Raw genomic sequence first — 18,668 nt, 5'->3', positions numbered from 1 at the left:
TTATAATATCATAAATGTTTAATTTTACCACTGAACTAGCTCTATGTTATTTCTTTTAGTTGTTTTTACTTGGACTGAACACATCCTGGAGCACCAACAGAACACACAGATAGTACGTCCTCTCCATTTGCTACCCATACTATAATATCATCACCGTCAGCTACCTATCCCAGTATTTATCCGTTATCTCTTCCACAATTTCATCCATTACATTAGGAACAACAGCACACTCCCCTTTCTTAGGCCAATACAAACATCCATACATACATTATCATTATAGACTGTTATGCCTTTCAGCATTCAGTCTGCAAGCCTCTGAGAATTTACTAAACGTCACCACAATCCTCGATTTGCAACTAGTGTTGTGGCCTCATTTAGTTCTATACTCTTATCTTTAAATCGTTATAAATTGAGTCTAACCATCGTCATCTTGGTCTACCTCTACTTCTCTTACCCTCCATAGCAGAGTCCATTATTCTCCTAGGTAACCTATCCTCCTCCATTCGCCTCACATGACCCCACCACCGAAGCCGGTTTATGCGTACGGCTTCATCAATCGAGTTCATTCCTAAATCAGATCTCCTCATTTCAAGTACCCTCATGCCATTGTTCCCACCTGTTTGTACCAGCAATCATTCTTTCTACTTTCATGTCTGTTACTTCTAACTTATGAATAAGATATCCTGAGTCCACCCAGCTTTCGCTCCCGTAAAGCAAAGTTGGTCTGAAAACAGACCGATGTAAAGATAGTTTCGTCTGGGAGCTGATTTCCTTCTTACAGAATACTGCTGATCACAACTGCGAGCTCACTGCATTAGCTTTACTACACCTTGATTCAATCTCACTATATTACCATCCTGGGAGAACACACAATCTAAATACTTGAAATTATTGACCTGTTCTAGCTTTGTATCACAATCTGACATTCAATTCTGTTGAATTTCTTACCTACTGACATCAATTTAGTCTTCGAGAGGCTAATTTTCATACCATACTCATTGCACCTATTTTCAAGTTCCAAGATATTAGACTGCAGGCTTTCGGCACAATGTGCCATTAAGACCAAGTCGTCGGCAAAGGCCAAACTGCTTACTATATTTCCACCTAACTGAATCCCTCCCTGCCACTTTATACCTTTCAGCAGATGATCCATGTAAACTACGAACAGCAAAGGTGAAAGATTACAGCCTTGTCTAACCTCTGTAAGTACCCTGAACCAAGAACTCATTCTACCATCAATTCTCACTGAAGCCCAATTAACAACATAAATGCCTTTGATTGATTTTAATAATCTACCTTTAATTCCATAGTCCCCCAGTATAGTGAACATCTTTTCCCTCGGTACCCTGTCATATGCTTTCTCTAGATCTACGAAACATAAACACAACTGCCTATTCCTCTCGGAGCATTTTTCAATTACCTGGCACATACTGAAAATCTGATCCTGACAGCCTCTCTGTGGTCTGAAACCACACTGGTTTTCATCCAACTTCCTCTCAACAACTGACCGCACCCTCCCTTCCAAGATGCCAGTGAATACTTTGCCTGGTATACTAATCAATGAGATACCTCGATAGTTGTTGCAATCCTTCCTGTTCCCTTGCTTATAGATAGGTTCAGTTACTGCTTTTATCCAATCTCAACGTACCTTACCAACACTCCACGCTAATTTTACTACTCTATGAAGCCATTTCATCCCTGCCTTCCCACTATACTTCACTTGAGAGAAAGAAGAAGAGCTGCTCGACTAAGTGGTATGTGGAAATTCTAAGTTCCCATGGAGGGAATTAGATTCTTTTCCACCAATAGAGCATATCAAAAATCAGATAAAAAATTAGATGGATGGCTTTTCCGGCGTTTGCTCTATTAACCAGCGTTTCGTCTTAGGTCTGACACTAGACTCTTCAGAGTGGGATGTGTCAGACCCTACCCACTGACGCTGGGGTGTATGCAGGTGAACTTATCAGAAGCTTATTTATGAAGCACAGTCTGATAACTGCATACGGGAGATAAAACTCCACAATGGAATTAATGCCCGCCTAGCAATTCCAAATGGAATTCCATTTAATCCATTAATTCCATTCCATCTAATTTTTGATCTGATAAGTGGTATGTTCCGAGCTGTCAGCGGAGAGATGGCGTGGAATGACATTAGTAGACAAATAAGTTTGAATGGCGTTTATAAAAGTAGGAAAGATCACAATATGAAGATAAAGTTGGAATTCAAGAGGACAAACTGGGGCACATATTCATTTATAGGAAGGGGAGTTAGGGAATGGAATAACTTACCAAGGGAGATGTTCAATAAATTTCCAATTTCTTTGAAATCATTTAGAAAAAGGCTAGGAAAGCAACAGATAGGGAATATGCCACCTGGGTGACTGCCCTAAATGCAGATCAGTATTGATTGATGATTGATGAACCATTTCAGGTCTAATTTCATCTATTCCTACTGCCTTATGACAATGGAGTTTATTTACCACCCTTTCCACTTCCTCAAGTATAATTTCACCAACATCATTTTCCTCCTCCCCATGAGCTTGGCTGTTTGCAATACCACCAGGATGATTTCCTTTTAAATTGAGAAGATGTTCAAAATATTCCCTCCACCTCTCCAGTGATCTATTATGAGTTCACCTGAATTATTCAAAACACTGTTCATTTCCTTTTTCCCTCCCTTCCTAAGATTCTTTATTACTGTCCAGAAAGGTTTCCCTGCTGCTTGACCTAGCCTTTCCACGTTATTACCAAAATCTTCCCATGACTTCTTTTTGGATTCAACAACTATTTGTTTCGCTCTGTTTCTTTCATCTATGCACAAATCCTTGTCTGCCTCAGCCCTTGTTTGGAGCCATTTTTGATAAGCTTCCTTTTTACGTTTACAGGCTGCTCTCACTTCATCATTCCACCAAGATGTTCACCTATTCCTATCTTTACACACAGTTGTTCCTAGGCATTCCCTTGCTGTTTCTACTACAGCATCCCTGTATGCCACCCATTCACTTTCTATATCTTGAACCTGCTTACTGTCTACTGTTCGAAACTTCTCACCAATCATATCCATGTACTTCTAATTTCCTCGTCCTGGAGATTTTCTACCCTTATTCGTTTGTAGACAGATTTCACTTTCTCTACCCTAGGCCTAGAGATACTTAGTTCACTACAGATCAGATAGTGGTCTGTATCATCGAAAAATCCGCAAAAAACTCGTACATTCCAAACAGATTTCCTGAATTCAAAGTCTGTTAAGATATAGTCTATTATGGATCTGGTACCCCTAACCTCCCATGTGTAGCGGTGAATAGCCTTATGCTTGAAGAATGTATTCCTAACAGCTAAACCCATACTAGCATAGAAGTCCAGCAAATGCTTCCCATTCCCATTAGCTTCCATATCTTCCCCACATTTACCAATCACCCTTTCATATCCTTCAGTTCTATTCCCAACTCTCGGATTGAAATCGCCCATTAGCACTATTCTATCCTTGCTGTTGACCCTGACCACGATGTCACTCAATGCTTCATAAAACTTGTCAACTTCATCCTCATCTGCACCCTCACATGGTGAATACACGGACACAATTCTTGACCTAATTCCTCCAACTGACAAATCTACCCACATCATTTGCTCATTTACGTGCCTACCAGAAACTATGTTGCGTGCAATGGTGTTCCTGATAAAGAGCCCTACCTCAGACTCTGCCCTTCCCTTTCTAACACCCGTCAAGTACACTTTATAATCTCCTATCTCTTCCTCATTATCTCCCCTTACCCGAATATCACTTACTCCTAGCACATCCAGATGCATTCTCTTTGCTGACTCAGCCAGTTCTACCTTCTTTCTTCCATAAGCCGCATTAATATTGATAGCTCCCCATCGAATTCCATTTTGTTTGCCAACTTGTTTCCAAGGAGTCCCTCGCCTGTCAAATAGGAGTGGGACTCCATTACTCCCATAGGTCCGAGGCTTGCTTAAAATGTTCTGAGCTCGGTATATTCATGAAGCAGGATGCTACCCTACTTGCACATAGTCCAAGCTGCCTGAGCACAAGGAGGGCCATGACTCAGAATATGTCCGAGATGCCCACTCCCATTCCATAGCAACTGGTATCCCGACTCTCAGGACCACTTACTAGGCCACTCAGCCGTTGCCCATGGTTCACGAAGTAGGACGTGATTACAGTAACGCACAAACATGAACCATCTAGTAGTCCAATACATTTTAAAACAATTCTGTCCCACCCATAAGAGTCTGGACACCGCTGCAACATTTGTTGTACATGGCTTGCATGTATTGAATCTTTTGTTTTCCACATCCTTTCTGTTTCATGAAATTCCATACCTTTGCTTTGAGGACATGGCATACATAGTAGGGAGACAAACTGTTTACTTACCTCAACACTGTAACCGTTGGGGTAAGAAAGGCCAAGCTCTCTAAGGGTAACAGCCACATCAGATGGTGTTCCATCAGTTCGTCTATTTATAAATGCCACAGCATATGAAAAGTATGTCTGGTAGACAGGGGTGATAGGACGGGACCATATTTCAATACCATTGTGCTGTAAATAGTAAGTGAAAAATAAAAATAAATATTCAGATAAATCAAAATGCAGAACACATGGTAAAATTAATAAGAAATACATCAATAGTATAGACGCACACATAATAAATGGGAACAAATAAGTATATTATGATGATCTAATACTTTCAAGAAAAATTACTAAATCAAAAATCCTTACATCACAAAAGCTAGAATCTGAGTCAAACATGCCCTCTCCCTATCTGTTTCTGTTTTGTATGTACAATCCTATACCTCGCACAACAGTGAAGAGAAAAACACATGACTCTCACAATGAAAAAGAGTTTTCAGATCTCACTTTTGAACATGAAAACCCAAAATTATTTATCAACAAGCTGATAAAGTTTAATATAAAACTCAGCAGCAGTAAGAGCAAAATTCAAATGCAACAGACTTTGTATTCTCATTTTTTTCCTCATCAGTTTATTGCCTATTAAAAAAAAAAAAAAAAAAAAAAAAAAAAATCACAAAAACTCACCTTATAAATCCTTCGTCCTTGATATCCCAAAGGATCTTGATCAACTGCTATGATCTTACGATTCTGTAGGATAGCTTTGTATTCCGGACGAATGGTACGTAAATCAACAGACATAAGCAAAGGAGCAGCGAGGATAGCCCAAAGAGCCATCTGAGTCTTGCTTTGTTCATAACTCAATCCAAAATTACCAATGATTAACTGGAAGGTAAGCAAGAGTTATTTCATCAGAAACATAACACAAATCAACAATAAGACTCGAGACAAATGGACTGAATAAGTAACTGAGATTGTTAACTTTGAGAAGTACTGAAGATTATTCCACCTCCAAACTATTCCTTTAACTATTTTTCTATCCAGGAAACATTAACATAACATATTTGATTAACTTGCATGATAATTATATTTACAATTTGTATGACGGTACGCAAGAAATGATAAGTACAGAAATATTGGTCAAAAGACCAAATTGTTTGTTGAAAACAGCTGCCAGCTGCTTAGAGTGATTTACGTTTCACATACTTGTAGCATCCACATTAGAAAGGTAGCTGTTCTTCAATAATAGAAAAGGTCTATGATCTTAGGCCTGCACTTTTATTATGAAAAATTAGGTTAGTAGAGGTATGTTGAAATTGTATAAAATCTGACCAATACGGATATTTGCAGTTCACCTCACACTGCACTAAAGCTTGGTGGTCTTTGTTGATAGTGGGATAGGGAGGGCCTTTGATTGGAAGGAAATGGCCTTAATTAAGGTACAGCCCTAGCATTTGGTTGGAGTGAAAATGGAAAATATTCATTAAAAAGTTATGCTCATTAAATCAGCATTTTTGAGATGATTATTGCATACATAGAAGAAGTCATAGGAATACTGTGAAGAGACGTAGGTCAGTTCATTATTAGAGTCCGTGAAGAAGTCCGGTTGACCTTTCATACATTTTATTCTCTTTTCACCTACAAACTTGTAGATTTTTTTTATTTTGTGCATGAAAACATTGCTGTGCTCTTGGCTGTAAAATCATCTGTACTACTACTTTTAAAGCAGTACCATACATTTCTTGAAGGTGATAAATAGGAGTTCTCCATGAGGTGATCAGAACCTGTCAGTAAATACTGAAAAAATTGAGGAGGTTCCTATAAGCAGAATTAGTAGGGTAGAAAACCACAAATTATCCCAGTCAATAGAAGTTCAACCACCTCAAAAATATATTGCAGAACAGTAAATTTATTATCTGAGTTAAAATATTTTTTGTGACACAAATCTGCCATACTTGTGGTTTGGGGCATTCATGGTTACAGAGCAGCCCTAATATAATGTTCAACATCTGAAATGAATGAAAAATAACATTAGAGATATTCTACATTTTAAGTTTAAAGTCTATTCTTACACTATTCTTAGAAGAGACTCTTACAAACTAAACTGAATTTACCTATTGTTATGTTTCAGTCATCATCACTGTCATCATGGTTTCTGATAACTGCCTTCCGAGCTGTCTTTTGTAGAATCGTCAGTTTTCCATATGGCAACATCGTCCGATCCATCCAGTGAACATGAAATTCCAGTTTTCTTGAAACTTCCCTAAAACATTTGTGGCGTAAAAGTCTCCAGGCTCATTTTTTTCAATGGGTATTTTAAAAAAAAATTCCACCTTTTGTCAGTGTTACATTTCTAGTTGCCATCCAGTCTACATAAAAATGTCTTCATGTATTCTTTGAATGGCTTATTTACAGAGACATCAAGTGACAAAGATGGAAGTTAGCCCTCCTGGAATTTTTGCAGCGTGGGCATTCATTTCGAGTAACCTGATCACAGTGTCGACAAAGTGACCACGAAACTGTCTAGCACCAGCAGTGCATTGTTTCCCAGCAAGGCTCTAGGGCAACAACTCCACACTGTGTCCAACCAGACAGTCATCAGATCTGCCATCATCCACCCTTTCTCTTGAACACGAACAACAATCCCTTTGGCAGAGTTGCCTTTGGGCAAGGTTTTCCTTTTGAAGATAGTGGAGGGAGGAAGTTTCTTACAATCATCTGTAAATACGAGTATTACCATACCACCATCATTTTTGAGCCCCCAGAGTTTTCAAGCTCCTTTAGCATAAACAGTCAAACGTTTTGGCCTACAAAATAAACTGGAGTCTGATCCATGTTTGCTATCTGTGATATGAGATATTGGTGTTCATGCCACTGTTGAGAGATGGACCTATGAAATGTATATCTGTATATTATCTGGCAACAGCTGACACACTGACATATGCATCCATAAACTAAGGTTGATTCTTTCCATGAAGTGCACATCCCAACCTCCGTTTGCTTTAAACTCATTTCCACCAATTCCTTCATTCTTTACGATTTCACACACCTTCATTTGTAGCCCTTCATGAGACACACTGTTGCCATTGTTCATGGTTTCCTGCACTCACACCAACATTTCCTTATCCTCTTCCAGATACTGACCTGTTTTTGGCCCGAGGAAAGATCTGACATTTTTCATGGCCATTAGTTTTCTTTCTGAGTTTTCTAATGTCTTATTTGGTTAAACAGTGAATTCACAGCAGGCAGTCCACAGGCCATAATTATTGGCAAATGTAAGAACATTTAATTTAAAACTTGGACAAATACTTTTACGTTTATCACCGGTAGTAACACTGTAACAGTGATTATCTTCAATTATCAGCTTTCTTAGCCATTACATATTTAAAATACTTCAAGCCACCTTAAATTAAACATTACAAAACAACTTTGCAAGCAGAGAGCAAGAGAATCTTATCTCTTCCCCTCTGTTGCATGATGACCCGAGTATCATCTGGGTGGCTGGTTTTCCCCTCTCATGGTTCACTGAAACTTGATGACGACAGTGATGATATCATCCGTTCAAGTCGTACTGTTCCACACTACCTCCTTTAGTTGCTACAGGGTAAGGGTGGTGTCTGTTTCAGTGGTGTCTAACCAACGAGTCCTTTGGTGATCTGGTCTTCTTGTACCGCTGATCACTGAACATTCCATATTGCAATATGATGGGTTGTCATACAGCGCAGATCCTTCCTTTCATCAGGGACAACATTGGCAAGTGGGCCTCCAGAAGGATTTACACCATTCATATCATTCAAACCGAGATTACTTGTAAGTGACTGTTGCTCTTCCCCAATAGCATATTCGGTACTTCCTGGCATGAGGGTCCTACCATTGGGTATCATACTTGAAACAACTAAGAGACTTTCCATAGAATTTGATGATGATGACTGTTGTTTAAAAGGGCCTAACATCCAGGTCATCGGCCCCTAATGGTATGAAATGAGACGAAATGGAACGACAAATTAAAAGTCTAAAATTCTCCAATGAACAGAATTCAAAGCGTGAGAATGAAGAATGAATGGATGGACATGAATTTAAAACAATCAGTGGATGCGACCCACAACGCTTTACATTCACACAAACTGACGTAAAAGAACAGGATTACTGACCAAGGGACTGCCGCTATAGCATAACACAGAAACGATGATGCTTGTAGTCTAAAGGGGGTCCAAAATCCAAGTTATCAGCCCCTCATAATGGTACTGATTGCTAGGAAAGTAGAACCATAGCATTTGTCATATTGCGGTACTAATCAAAAGTAGCAGAGACTTGCGGTATTCCACACATTATTGTACTACTCACAGGTTATGAAATTCGACATATAATACAGACCTATGTTTTTCTCACTTTGCGGCGCCATTTACAGGCAACGAAAACCTATGGTGTTCATCACATAATAGTACTAACCACAGGGACCTTCCTCTATCCCATGGTGTTCTTCATATAGTGGGTACTAATCACAGGCAAGGCAGAACCATGGTAGCTATCATCCCATGGTCCTGCTCATATGGTGGTACTAATCACGGGTACTGCAAAAGCCGAGCGCACGGTGCTCCTATGTGCTACTAATCACAAACCTATTTGGTACCTAATATAGTGGTACTACGCGCAAGTAAAAGCGACCCATGATGCTCTCCGTGTGGTGGTAGTAATCACAAGTAGTTTCATGGTTCGAAGACAATCATCCCTTGGTCGCCCCTTTTAGTCGCCTCTTACGACAGGCAGGGGATACCGTGGGTGTATTCTTCGTCGGCATCCCCCACCCACAGGGGGTTGTGTGTTTGGTCCGCGAGAGGTATTTTATTTCCCTCAAGTCCACCGGCAAGCCGGTTAGGACACCCCTATCCGCCACCTGGGACTCGCCACATGGGAGTATCACCTCTCCCCCTGCTACGCCAGCGTAGCAGGTTCGTGGCCATAGAATTTGAAGCTTGACTCGGTTGTTATTCTTGGCTTTCTAGATTGGGATCATCATCTCACAGGCAGACAGCTCATCAATTGCTGTTCTCACGTAGGCTGGCTGGATTTCAAACTAGTCTTCAGATACAGATAAAAATCCCTGAACTGACCGGAAATCAAACCTGGGACCTCCAGGTAAGAGGTACTCTCACTACCCCTAGACTGCGGCATTGGCTAATAATAATAATAATAATAATAATAATAATAATAATAATAATAATAATAATAATAATAATAGAAAATAATAATAATAATATTAATAATAATGTTTATTAAGTAGTACCAATAAATTTAATTCAGTGATAGAAACTTCGTATAAACTTGGCTACAAGACATGCTCTCCTCCATTTTGGTCTGCAAAATGCAAATATTCATATGAGATTACTAGCAAGATACCCATGCTTCGCTACGGTATTATACTGAAATTCAGAATTGAATGCTTATTGTTTTATATATAATCCGCCGAAATTCGCAATCTGACTCGTTTTCTGAGAGAATCCGCAAAAATTCGTGATCTAACTCGTTTTCTAATAGATTATGGAAAGTTTCCTCCCATTTTTCAATCTTTCTTTCCAGCAATCGATTTCGTACTTCCCGTGCTAGGTCCAGGTAATCCACCCGGTCAGTTGGGTCCATAATCTTTGCCATCTTTTCCTATAAGCATTTTTAATATGGGTCAAATCCTTCAGGAGATCCAGCGTGGTCTCGTCTTGGGTGCCTTGGCGACACTGAACCCGCGGCCAGACTGCATTCTTAGTCATTACCCGTCCAGGAACCGTTTTCAGCGCGGTCCGCACATTTGACGACGGTCCAGAACATTATTATTATTATTATTATTATTATTATTATAGATGTTCTGGATCCCACAACAAGATGCAAGACCGCTACTTGGCGGTAAATTACATCTGCTGCCATTGTCATTGTTGAAAACGTGACCAACACCATTGTCACGCGTAGGCAAGTGTGCTGGATTTCTGGCCATACGAATGACATACTTCCGTGCATTATTGACCTTATTATGGAGGTGAAAAATTGGACGGTCAATCTTGTTTCTACCGTTTATTTCAAATGTGTTTAAATTTTTATTTATATGCCAGGAGAATCTACTGTAATCTAAGAACGTTCTCCGAAGGAAAAGATGGCTGTTGAAAACGAACCCAGGAAAGATTAAAAATGATCGGTTTATGATCAGAATAAGTACATCAAAAATCTACAGCCTGTTTCCAGTCACTCGACAGGGTCAGGAATGGAATGAATAAAGCCTCCATATAGCGGCGAAAATAGGAATTGTGCCGGCAGCCGAAACCTGTCGCACTCCTCTGGGGCAATGATTATTGGATGACAAATGAAATGAAATTATATTGGACAGTGTTGTTGGAGTGAATGATGACAGGGAAAACCGGAGTATCCGGAAAAAAACCTGTCCCGCCTTTGTTTTGTCCAGCACGAATGTCACATAGAGAGACCGGGATTTGAACCACGGAACCCAGCTGTGAGAGGCCGGCGCGCTGCCGCCTGAGCAACGGAGGCTCCTTACAAATACATTATAAACAGTAAAATCAATTGGTCTCACCTCCTTTTACACCCCACCGCCGTTAAGTTTATTTAGCCAACACCCCCCCCCCCCCAAAAAAAAAAACTAAAAGAAGGCGTGTTTCTTTATGTTAAAGGAGATTCCAAACACTAATGTTCACGTCTATTACCTTCAGTTTTGAGATTAAAATAATTTTTTTTCACTACTCCCCCCCACCCAAGTAAGTTTCCGGCAAAAAGTACTTGTTTCTTTAATAGTAATGGATCTTCTAAATACCAATTATCATGACTGTAACTTCTTCAGTTTTTTATTTATGTGTCCTCATGAAAGGAAATCATCTCCTTTTCACTCCCGCCCCCAAGATGATTTGCCCCCCAAAATGCGTTTTTCTTTGTTTTTAAAGGAGATCCAAATACCAATTTTCACGTCTGTAGGCCCTAACAACTTTAGTTTTTAATAGATGTAAGTATTCTCATACAATTCAATTAATTTTTCAATTCTTTCACCTGCCCAACCCCCCCTTCATTGGATTTTCTGAGAATACGTGTTTCTTTACTTTTAAAGCAGATTCCAATTATCAAATTTCACGTCTGTAACATCTTCATTTTTGAGATAACAGTGGCCTAATTAACAGAATTCAACACCCTTTTCAGTCGCTTTACCCCCCCCCCTCCACCCAAGGGTTATTTCTGAAAACTAAAAATACACATTCCTTTATTTTTTATACAGATAAAAAATACCATTTTTCACTTCTGTAACATGTTCAGATTTTTTTTGAGATATACTGTATAAATTCTCATTTTAAAATTTCACCCCCTTTTTAGTTCCCCTTAAGAGGAGTTTCAAAAAACAAATCACCTATGTTTCTTTACATTTACAGGAGATTCCAAATACCACTTTTTACGTCTGTATCATTCTATGGCACTTTTTACGTCTGTATCATTCTATGTTTCTCAGATATTCTGTAGATATAGTCTTTCAAAAAATTCACCCCAATATGTCACTCCTGTTTAACCCCCATTAATTGGAATTTAAAAAAAAAGTGTTTCTTTATTTTCAAAGGAGATCCCATATACAAATTTTCAGTTCTGTAATATCTTCAGTTTCTGAGATATATGTATCCTCATTAAAGGCATTCAACCCATTATTCACCCTTTTACACCCCTCCTATTCAGATTTACAGAAAACAAAAAATACGTGTTCCTTTATTTTTAAAGGAGATCCAAAACACCAATTTGTAAGTTTATAATATCTTCAGTTTCTGAGATATAAGTATCCTCATTAAATGCATTCAACACCTTTTTCACCCCTCCTATTGGGATTTTCCAAAAACAAAAAAATACGTGTTTGTTTATTCTTAATGAAGATTCTAAATACCAGTTTTTACATCTGTAAACTTTCAAAGTTTTGAGATATAGAAACACTCATTTTAAAAATTCACCCCCCTTTTCTCCCTCCCATTAATTGGATTTTCCAAAAACAAAAAAATACGTGTTTCTTTATTTTTAAAAGAGATCTAAAGTACCAATTTTCAGGTCTGTAATATCTACAGTTTCTGAGATATAAGTACCGGTATCCTGATGAAAGGCATTCTACCCCTTTTTCACCCGTCTTATTGAGATTTTCTGAAAACCAAAAAATACGTGTTTCCTTATTTTCAAAGAGGACTCTAAATACCAATTTTTACATTTGTAAACTTTTAAAGTTTTGAGATATAGATACACTCATTTTAAAATTTCACCCTCCTTTTCATCCCCTTAGCAACGGAATATCCAAATATCCTCTCTTAGCGAGCACCTACATCTTAATATGAATGTATCCCCAAAATTTAATTTCATTATGTCCAGTACTTTTGGCTCGGCGATGGTCGGTCGGTCAGTCAGTCAGTCCACGCTATTTTATATATATAGATATGAGATAAGTAAAGCTTAAAATGTGATACATTTTTCTGAATATTTGTCAGTCAATAAATAAATGACAATAACTCACCATATCAGGGTCATTCCAATGCCCTGGACCAGCATTTGGAATAATTACATCTTGGTTGTTGCCATAATAATCAATTATACTTTCTAAACTGGCCCACGAGTCCTGGATGTCATCAAAGTTTCGCCACAAGTTGCAGTGCTCGATAATTGATGTGTAGTTTGGCTGCAAACAAATCATTTGACAGAGAATTAACAAGGTGTGTTATACAGCTGACCACATGGATCCAGAAATATTAACATGTTATTTCAATAATTTTAAGTTACAGAAAAAAAATCTGAATGAAAATGTTTAAAATTGATTCTTTACATTTAGAAATATAAATGATGATGCAAACTGGTTAGAGTCCTTCATCAAGGTCAGGACAATATCGTGCAGGAAGTCCACTGAGAAAGCCAGTTCTAACAGGATTCAAGACACAAACTTCGACATGCTGCCTCTAGCACTGAAAAGGCTTTGTTTGTTCAGAACTTTATTGACCTGTTGGGTTTGTTTCCTTTTTTGTGTCTGTACTGTGTTCTTAGTCTTTTACAACCTTTTGTGTTTTTCCTTTTCCTGTTTTTTCCCCAGCTTTCTTCTTATACACTAGAACCTCGTTTATCCAGATTAAGTGGGACCAGAACTGATCCAGATTATCAAAAATCTGGATAATCCAGAAAATACCAAAAAAAGAAACAAATACAGTACATGTTAGATAATCTGTTAACATAAGTTGTACAGTAATACCTTTTTTGAATTGTACAAAAAAATATAAGAACACTTTTTGTACATTTAGGACTCTACTGTATGCACTAAAATAATATGTGAGTTTTTACTGTTTTACATTTGTATAGCGTTTGCGCACAGCATGTTCACTATGCCATTTTACTAACAACAGTTCTGCCAGTGTGATTTCAGTCAAGGATTCTAAATAGGCCATCAGTTTGTCCAGCTGCATTGTTGCCTTTCCATGAGTCATTGTTTCTTCTGATGGAACACTGGTTTCATTTTCAAATTCACCATCAGTGAATTAATAGTGCATTGCATTCAGAAGAGCGTGGGTTTGAATACTTCCTTGGCTGTCCTGGGAATGGTTTTCCACGGTTTCCCATTCTCAATTCCAGGCAAATGCTGGAACAGTACCTTTGATAGACCATGGCCGAATTATTTCCAATTCCTGTCTGTAACTATCCTTGGCGGAAAAGACATTCAAGAAGAGTCGACGCCGTAAAAGAAATACTGTAAGCCTACGAGTAAAAATACATTTTTATAATTTTTGATCCGGATAAACCGGAGATCCAGGTTAATGAGGGCCGGATAAACGAGGTTCTTGTGTACTACACTTGTTGTGATATTGGGAGAACAATCAAGAAAACATAACTAGTAACTTGTTCCTTTTCTTCTTCTTATTATTATTATTATCATCAAAAAAATCTAAGAACCTAAGATACAGCACTTGTGACACAATGATATTAAACAAAGATATAACACATAGCACAGTCCAAAGAAGGTTCTCGAGTAGTGTCTATCAATTTCCAACATTCTCCCCACCCTGGTCAACCTCTAGGGGGGATGACCAGCTGAATTGGTTTGGCTATTTTGTGTCCCTGTGGGGTTCGAAGAATCACAGTGCTTATCTTCTGGTCCCTTCCTGCTAATAACCTCTCTATTGTTGCTCTTTTCCATAATTGGCGTGGTCGTCCATCTTCTTGAACCAACGCCAGATCTCCGGGTCGGAACTCAATGGATCTCCCAGACACACCTCGAGCTTCATGAAAGCTCGAGTTTTAAGAGGTACTCCTTGGTCCATCTTCTCCAGAAGTCGTCTGACAGCTTTTGTCAGGTTCTGGTCTTGTTGGCACGGTCATGAGTCCTTCACCAACAAGCAAGTGTGTCGGCGTCAGGGGTTCAGCGTCATCTCCATGGGAGATCGGTCTTGAATTTACTGCAGCTTCAATGTTGACTAGAATGGTGTTAAGGTGTTCTTCTGTAAGTCTTGATAGTCCCAGCACCTTTCTTAGGCATCGCTTAACTGTGCCTACCAGTCTCTCCCACCATCCTCCCCACCAAGCTGCCCGTGGGGCAATGAACTTCCAAGTTATACCGTCTTTGGCAAGGAATCGATGGGTCTCCGAGGATGACAGTGCCTTCCAAAGTTCCGACAGTTCTGCACTGGTGGCCTGAAATGTCCTTGCGTTGTCCGTGTATGTGGTATGTGGCAGTCTACGCCTACAAGAAAACCTTTGAAGGGCCATAAGGAATGTGTCAGTGGTCATACTGGAGCATAACTCTAAATGCACCGCACGTGTAACAGCACAAGTGAATAGCGCTGTGTAAGTCTTTTCCATCGTCATGCCTATTTTGATGTAGAGGGGACCGGCGAAGTCTATCCCGGTAACTGCAAAGGGTTTGGACGGTCTCACCCTATCCGCAGGTAGTGGAGCTTCAATTTGCTGGCCTCTAGGGTTCTTCATGATTCTGCATGGGAGGCAGGTGTGCAAGACCCTCTTAACAGTTTGACGAGCCCTAAGGATCCAGAACTCTTTCCGGAGCTCCGACAATATTACCCGAACACCAAAATGATGTAATCTGAAATGTGTTTGCCGAATGAGTAGATACGTGAATCGATGAGAGCCATGTAGCAGTATTGGGTGCCGTCGCTCCTTAGTGAGGTCTGCACAGTGCAATTGACCCCCGAGGCAGAGGAGTCCGCCTTCAATGAAGGGTTTAAGGGTCCTATTTTGGATTCTTTAGGAATTGGTCAACCGTGTTCGAGTGCTTGAAATTCTAGTGCAAAACATTCTCTTTGAACAGCTCCTATCCAGTATGTACGTGCCTTAGCGAGCTCCACTGCTATTAGTTCTCCTGTAAGCTTCTCTCGATGGCGAGTGTTGTGTGTAAATCGAAGAATCCAACCAGTAATACGCATCAGTTTCCAGTAGGAACTGAATTTGGAACTGTCGATAACACTGGAATATGTGGTCGTTGTCATTACATGTTTTATGTTTCTCTTCTTCTCCTCGGGAAGTTGCTCGCTTGGAGTTTGAGCACCATATGGCCAATATTCCTCATGATGTGCAAGCCATGTGGGTCCATTCCACCACTTGTGCTCATTCCGTATCTGGTCACCACGAAGTCCTCGTACAAGGTGGTCAGCCAGGTTCTCAATGTCCAGGGCAATGTCTCCACTGACTTGGAGCTGAGCTCGATTGAATCTCCGTTACTCTGTTGCAGACAAAAGTTTTCCATCTGTTTTGGTCATTGTGTATCCAACCCAAGGTGACTGTAGAATCCGTCCATAGTATTGCCTGAGTGATATCGTGGCCTGTGGCTGCGCAGAAATAGGACAGCAATCGCGCTCCCACTAGCGCTGCTAGTAGTTCGATCCATGGCATTGTTACCTTCTTGATGGGTGTGAGCCTGTTCTTGCTGCAGGCCAGATGGACGAGTACGTTGCTTCCCGCGTTCGTGCGAATGTACAAAACCGTCCCATATGCCCTTTCTGAAGCATCACAAAATACGTGGATCTGAACCTTACGCTCCGTTGAAGTAGCTAGCCACCGAGGAATTTGTACCCGTGAAAGAGAGGATAAGGAGGATGCCCAAGTGTTCCATGATGCTCCGATATCAAGAGGTAGCAACTCGTCCCAGTCAATTCCCCTGCTCCACGTATCATGGAATAACAGCTCACCGAGAAGGGATACGGGAGATAACAGTCCGAGTGGATCATAGAATCTAGCTGTAATCTGTAATAACTTCCTCTTGGTGATTGGTCCTTCGGGTAAAGCCTTGGTGATCTCCTCTGGGTTAATGTAAAGGTTATTCGTTTCTGTATTCCAGTAAATGCCTAGTACCTGCATCTCTACGTTGACCTCTTGACCTTCGGCTCTCCAGATGGCCTTTAGCGAGTCTGAATTAGTGGCCCCTTTCACTAGGTGGAAGTTCATCAGTTTCATCAGTGCAGTAAGTTCGTAATACAGGGCAAGCACACCATTGTCATTCTCTGCGCCGGATGCGAAGTCGTCCATAAAGGTATTGTCATCTATGAGGGGTGCTGCAATAGGAAATGTCATCTTGTATCTGTCGGCAAGTTCCCTCAGTGTTGCTGAAAGCAAGAACGGACTGCAAGTGAGGCCGAATAGGAGCCTAGTGAAGTGATAGGTCACTATCTCGTCCGTCTTGTGGTAACTTCCGTTACTGTCCTGGGTGACCCTGTACCACAAGAACCTGGTCAAGTCCCTGTCATCCTCGTGCAAGACCAGCTGAAGAAATGCCTGTATAATATCAGTTATGATGGACATGGTATGTAGCCTGAATCGTAGTAGAATAGCCAATGTCTCCGGTAGCAGATTTGGACCTGCCTCTAAAGCATTGTTGAGAGATGGAGAGTTGGTTTCGTGAGAAGATGCGTCAAAAACTATTCTCCATTTTATTTTTCCCAGTTTCTCCTTCTTTACAGCTAGGTGCGGGAGATAAAATGTGGTGTTCTTTGGATCTCCAGTAGGTGTGACTTCTATTTGTCCTTTCATGATATGGTCCAGCATTTGGTTGTAGTACACCTCCTTTAGAGCACTATTGTTTTGAAGTCTTTTGATCAAGGTATCAAATCGAAGTTCCGCATTTATCTTGTTATTTGATGGAAGAACATCCTGCTTTCTTGGTAGGCAGACCACTATCCGGGGACCATCAATGCGATAGGTTGCCTTGAATTCTTGAAAAATAGCAGAGTCTTCCTCAGTTATGTCTCGATTTTGATTTGCAACTATTCCCATTGTCTCTAGATCCCAGAATTTTCTTAGTTCATCATCCAAACATGAGCAAGCTTGTTGAATGAAGTTCACAACAGCAGAATTCACACAAGTCCCTGATCGGCTTCCATTTAAGATCCACCCAAAAATTGTCGGAATCAGAACGATCGATTCAGATATTCGAATTGGTCAACCGTCTTTCACTATTTGCCGGTACTGGTCACTGCCAATTAAGATCTCCACGGGTAGGTTTTCTTTCGAATCAGGCCTAGGGTCTGCTAACTGCAATTTGCGTATGTGCACCCAAGTTTTGATATCTTGTGGAGCTGCTGGTAGAGGTGAGAGTGAGTGTGCACTTCCGTAAGCGTTGATGGAAACCGTAGTAAAGTTGGTGTAAACTCCCTTCATACTGAACCTGACGACTCTACGCTGACATGATGGGTTAGTCTGGGACTCAAATGGCAAAACAGCCAGTTGTCGGTGGTCGTCTATCAGTGATCTTGATATAAATGTTGCCTGACTTCCACTGTCTAGTATACATCGAGTAAGTCGGCTTAGCCCTGGAGGTCCAGTGATTCTTACTTGAGCTGTCTGCAAGAATGTAAAACCTGGTGTGGTGATATCTATTTTTCCTACAGAAGCTGTGTTGGCCTGATCTTCTGAGGTCTTGTGACTCCTTCCGTTGTCGCAAATGGACTTATGGTGCAACTTCTTGCAATTAGCACACTGTGCCTTTCCTTTCTTTCGACAACTGAATGCTGTATGCCCTCGATTGAGGCACAGGAAGCCGGTGAGCGCTCTTCAGCCTCTCCTTTCGCTCCGTAACGTTTGTGATTTTCTTACAGTCCTGAACCCAGTGACCTCTTGATTCACAAAAGATGCAAAATGGTTCCGGCCCCTTAACCTCTTTTCCTGCTAAGCCTTTAGGATCGGCACGGATGTGAACAACTGCCGCCGTAGGGGGGTAACTTGATGATATGGAGGTTTCACCGTGAATCTTTTGTGTAGTAAGCGCTCCGTCAACTTCCTCACCGAGAAACTCCATTAGTCT

At 40.4% G+C, this 18,668-nt stretch overlaps 1 protein-coding gene across 5 annotated transcripts in view; it reads right to left on the bottom strand.

Moving 5' to 3' along the window:
• LOC136865935 (alpha-N-acetylgalactosaminidase) overlaps positions 1-18,668 on the bottom strand; it is a 112,728-nt gene that overhangs the window by 7,097 nt on the left and 86,963 nt on the right. For all 5 annotated transcript variants that reach the window (XM_067142485.2, XM_067142486.2, XM_067142487.2 and 2 more), the window contains 3 exons: positions 12,894-13,055; positions 5,057-5,254; positions 4,394-4,558 (listed from right to left, as the gene is read on the bottom strand). In XM_067142485.2, coding sequence (XP_066998586.1) covers positions 4,394-4,558; positions 5,057-5,254; positions 12,894-13,055 — 525 coding nt within the window. The remainder of the gene's footprint in view (positions 1-4,393; positions 4,559-5,056; positions 5,255-12,893; positions 13,056-18,668) is intronic.

Source organism: Anabrus simplex, chromosome 3 (genome assembly GCF_040414725.1).
Source record: "Anabrus simplex isolate iqAnaSimp1 chromosome 3, ASM4041472v1, whole genome shotgun sequence".
NCBI lineage: Eukaryota > Metazoa > Arthropoda > Insecta > Orthoptera > Tettigoniidae > Anabrus > Anabrus simplex.
Note: the sequence above shows the minus strand (reverse complement) of the source record. Positions and strands in the feature narration are given on the sequence as shown.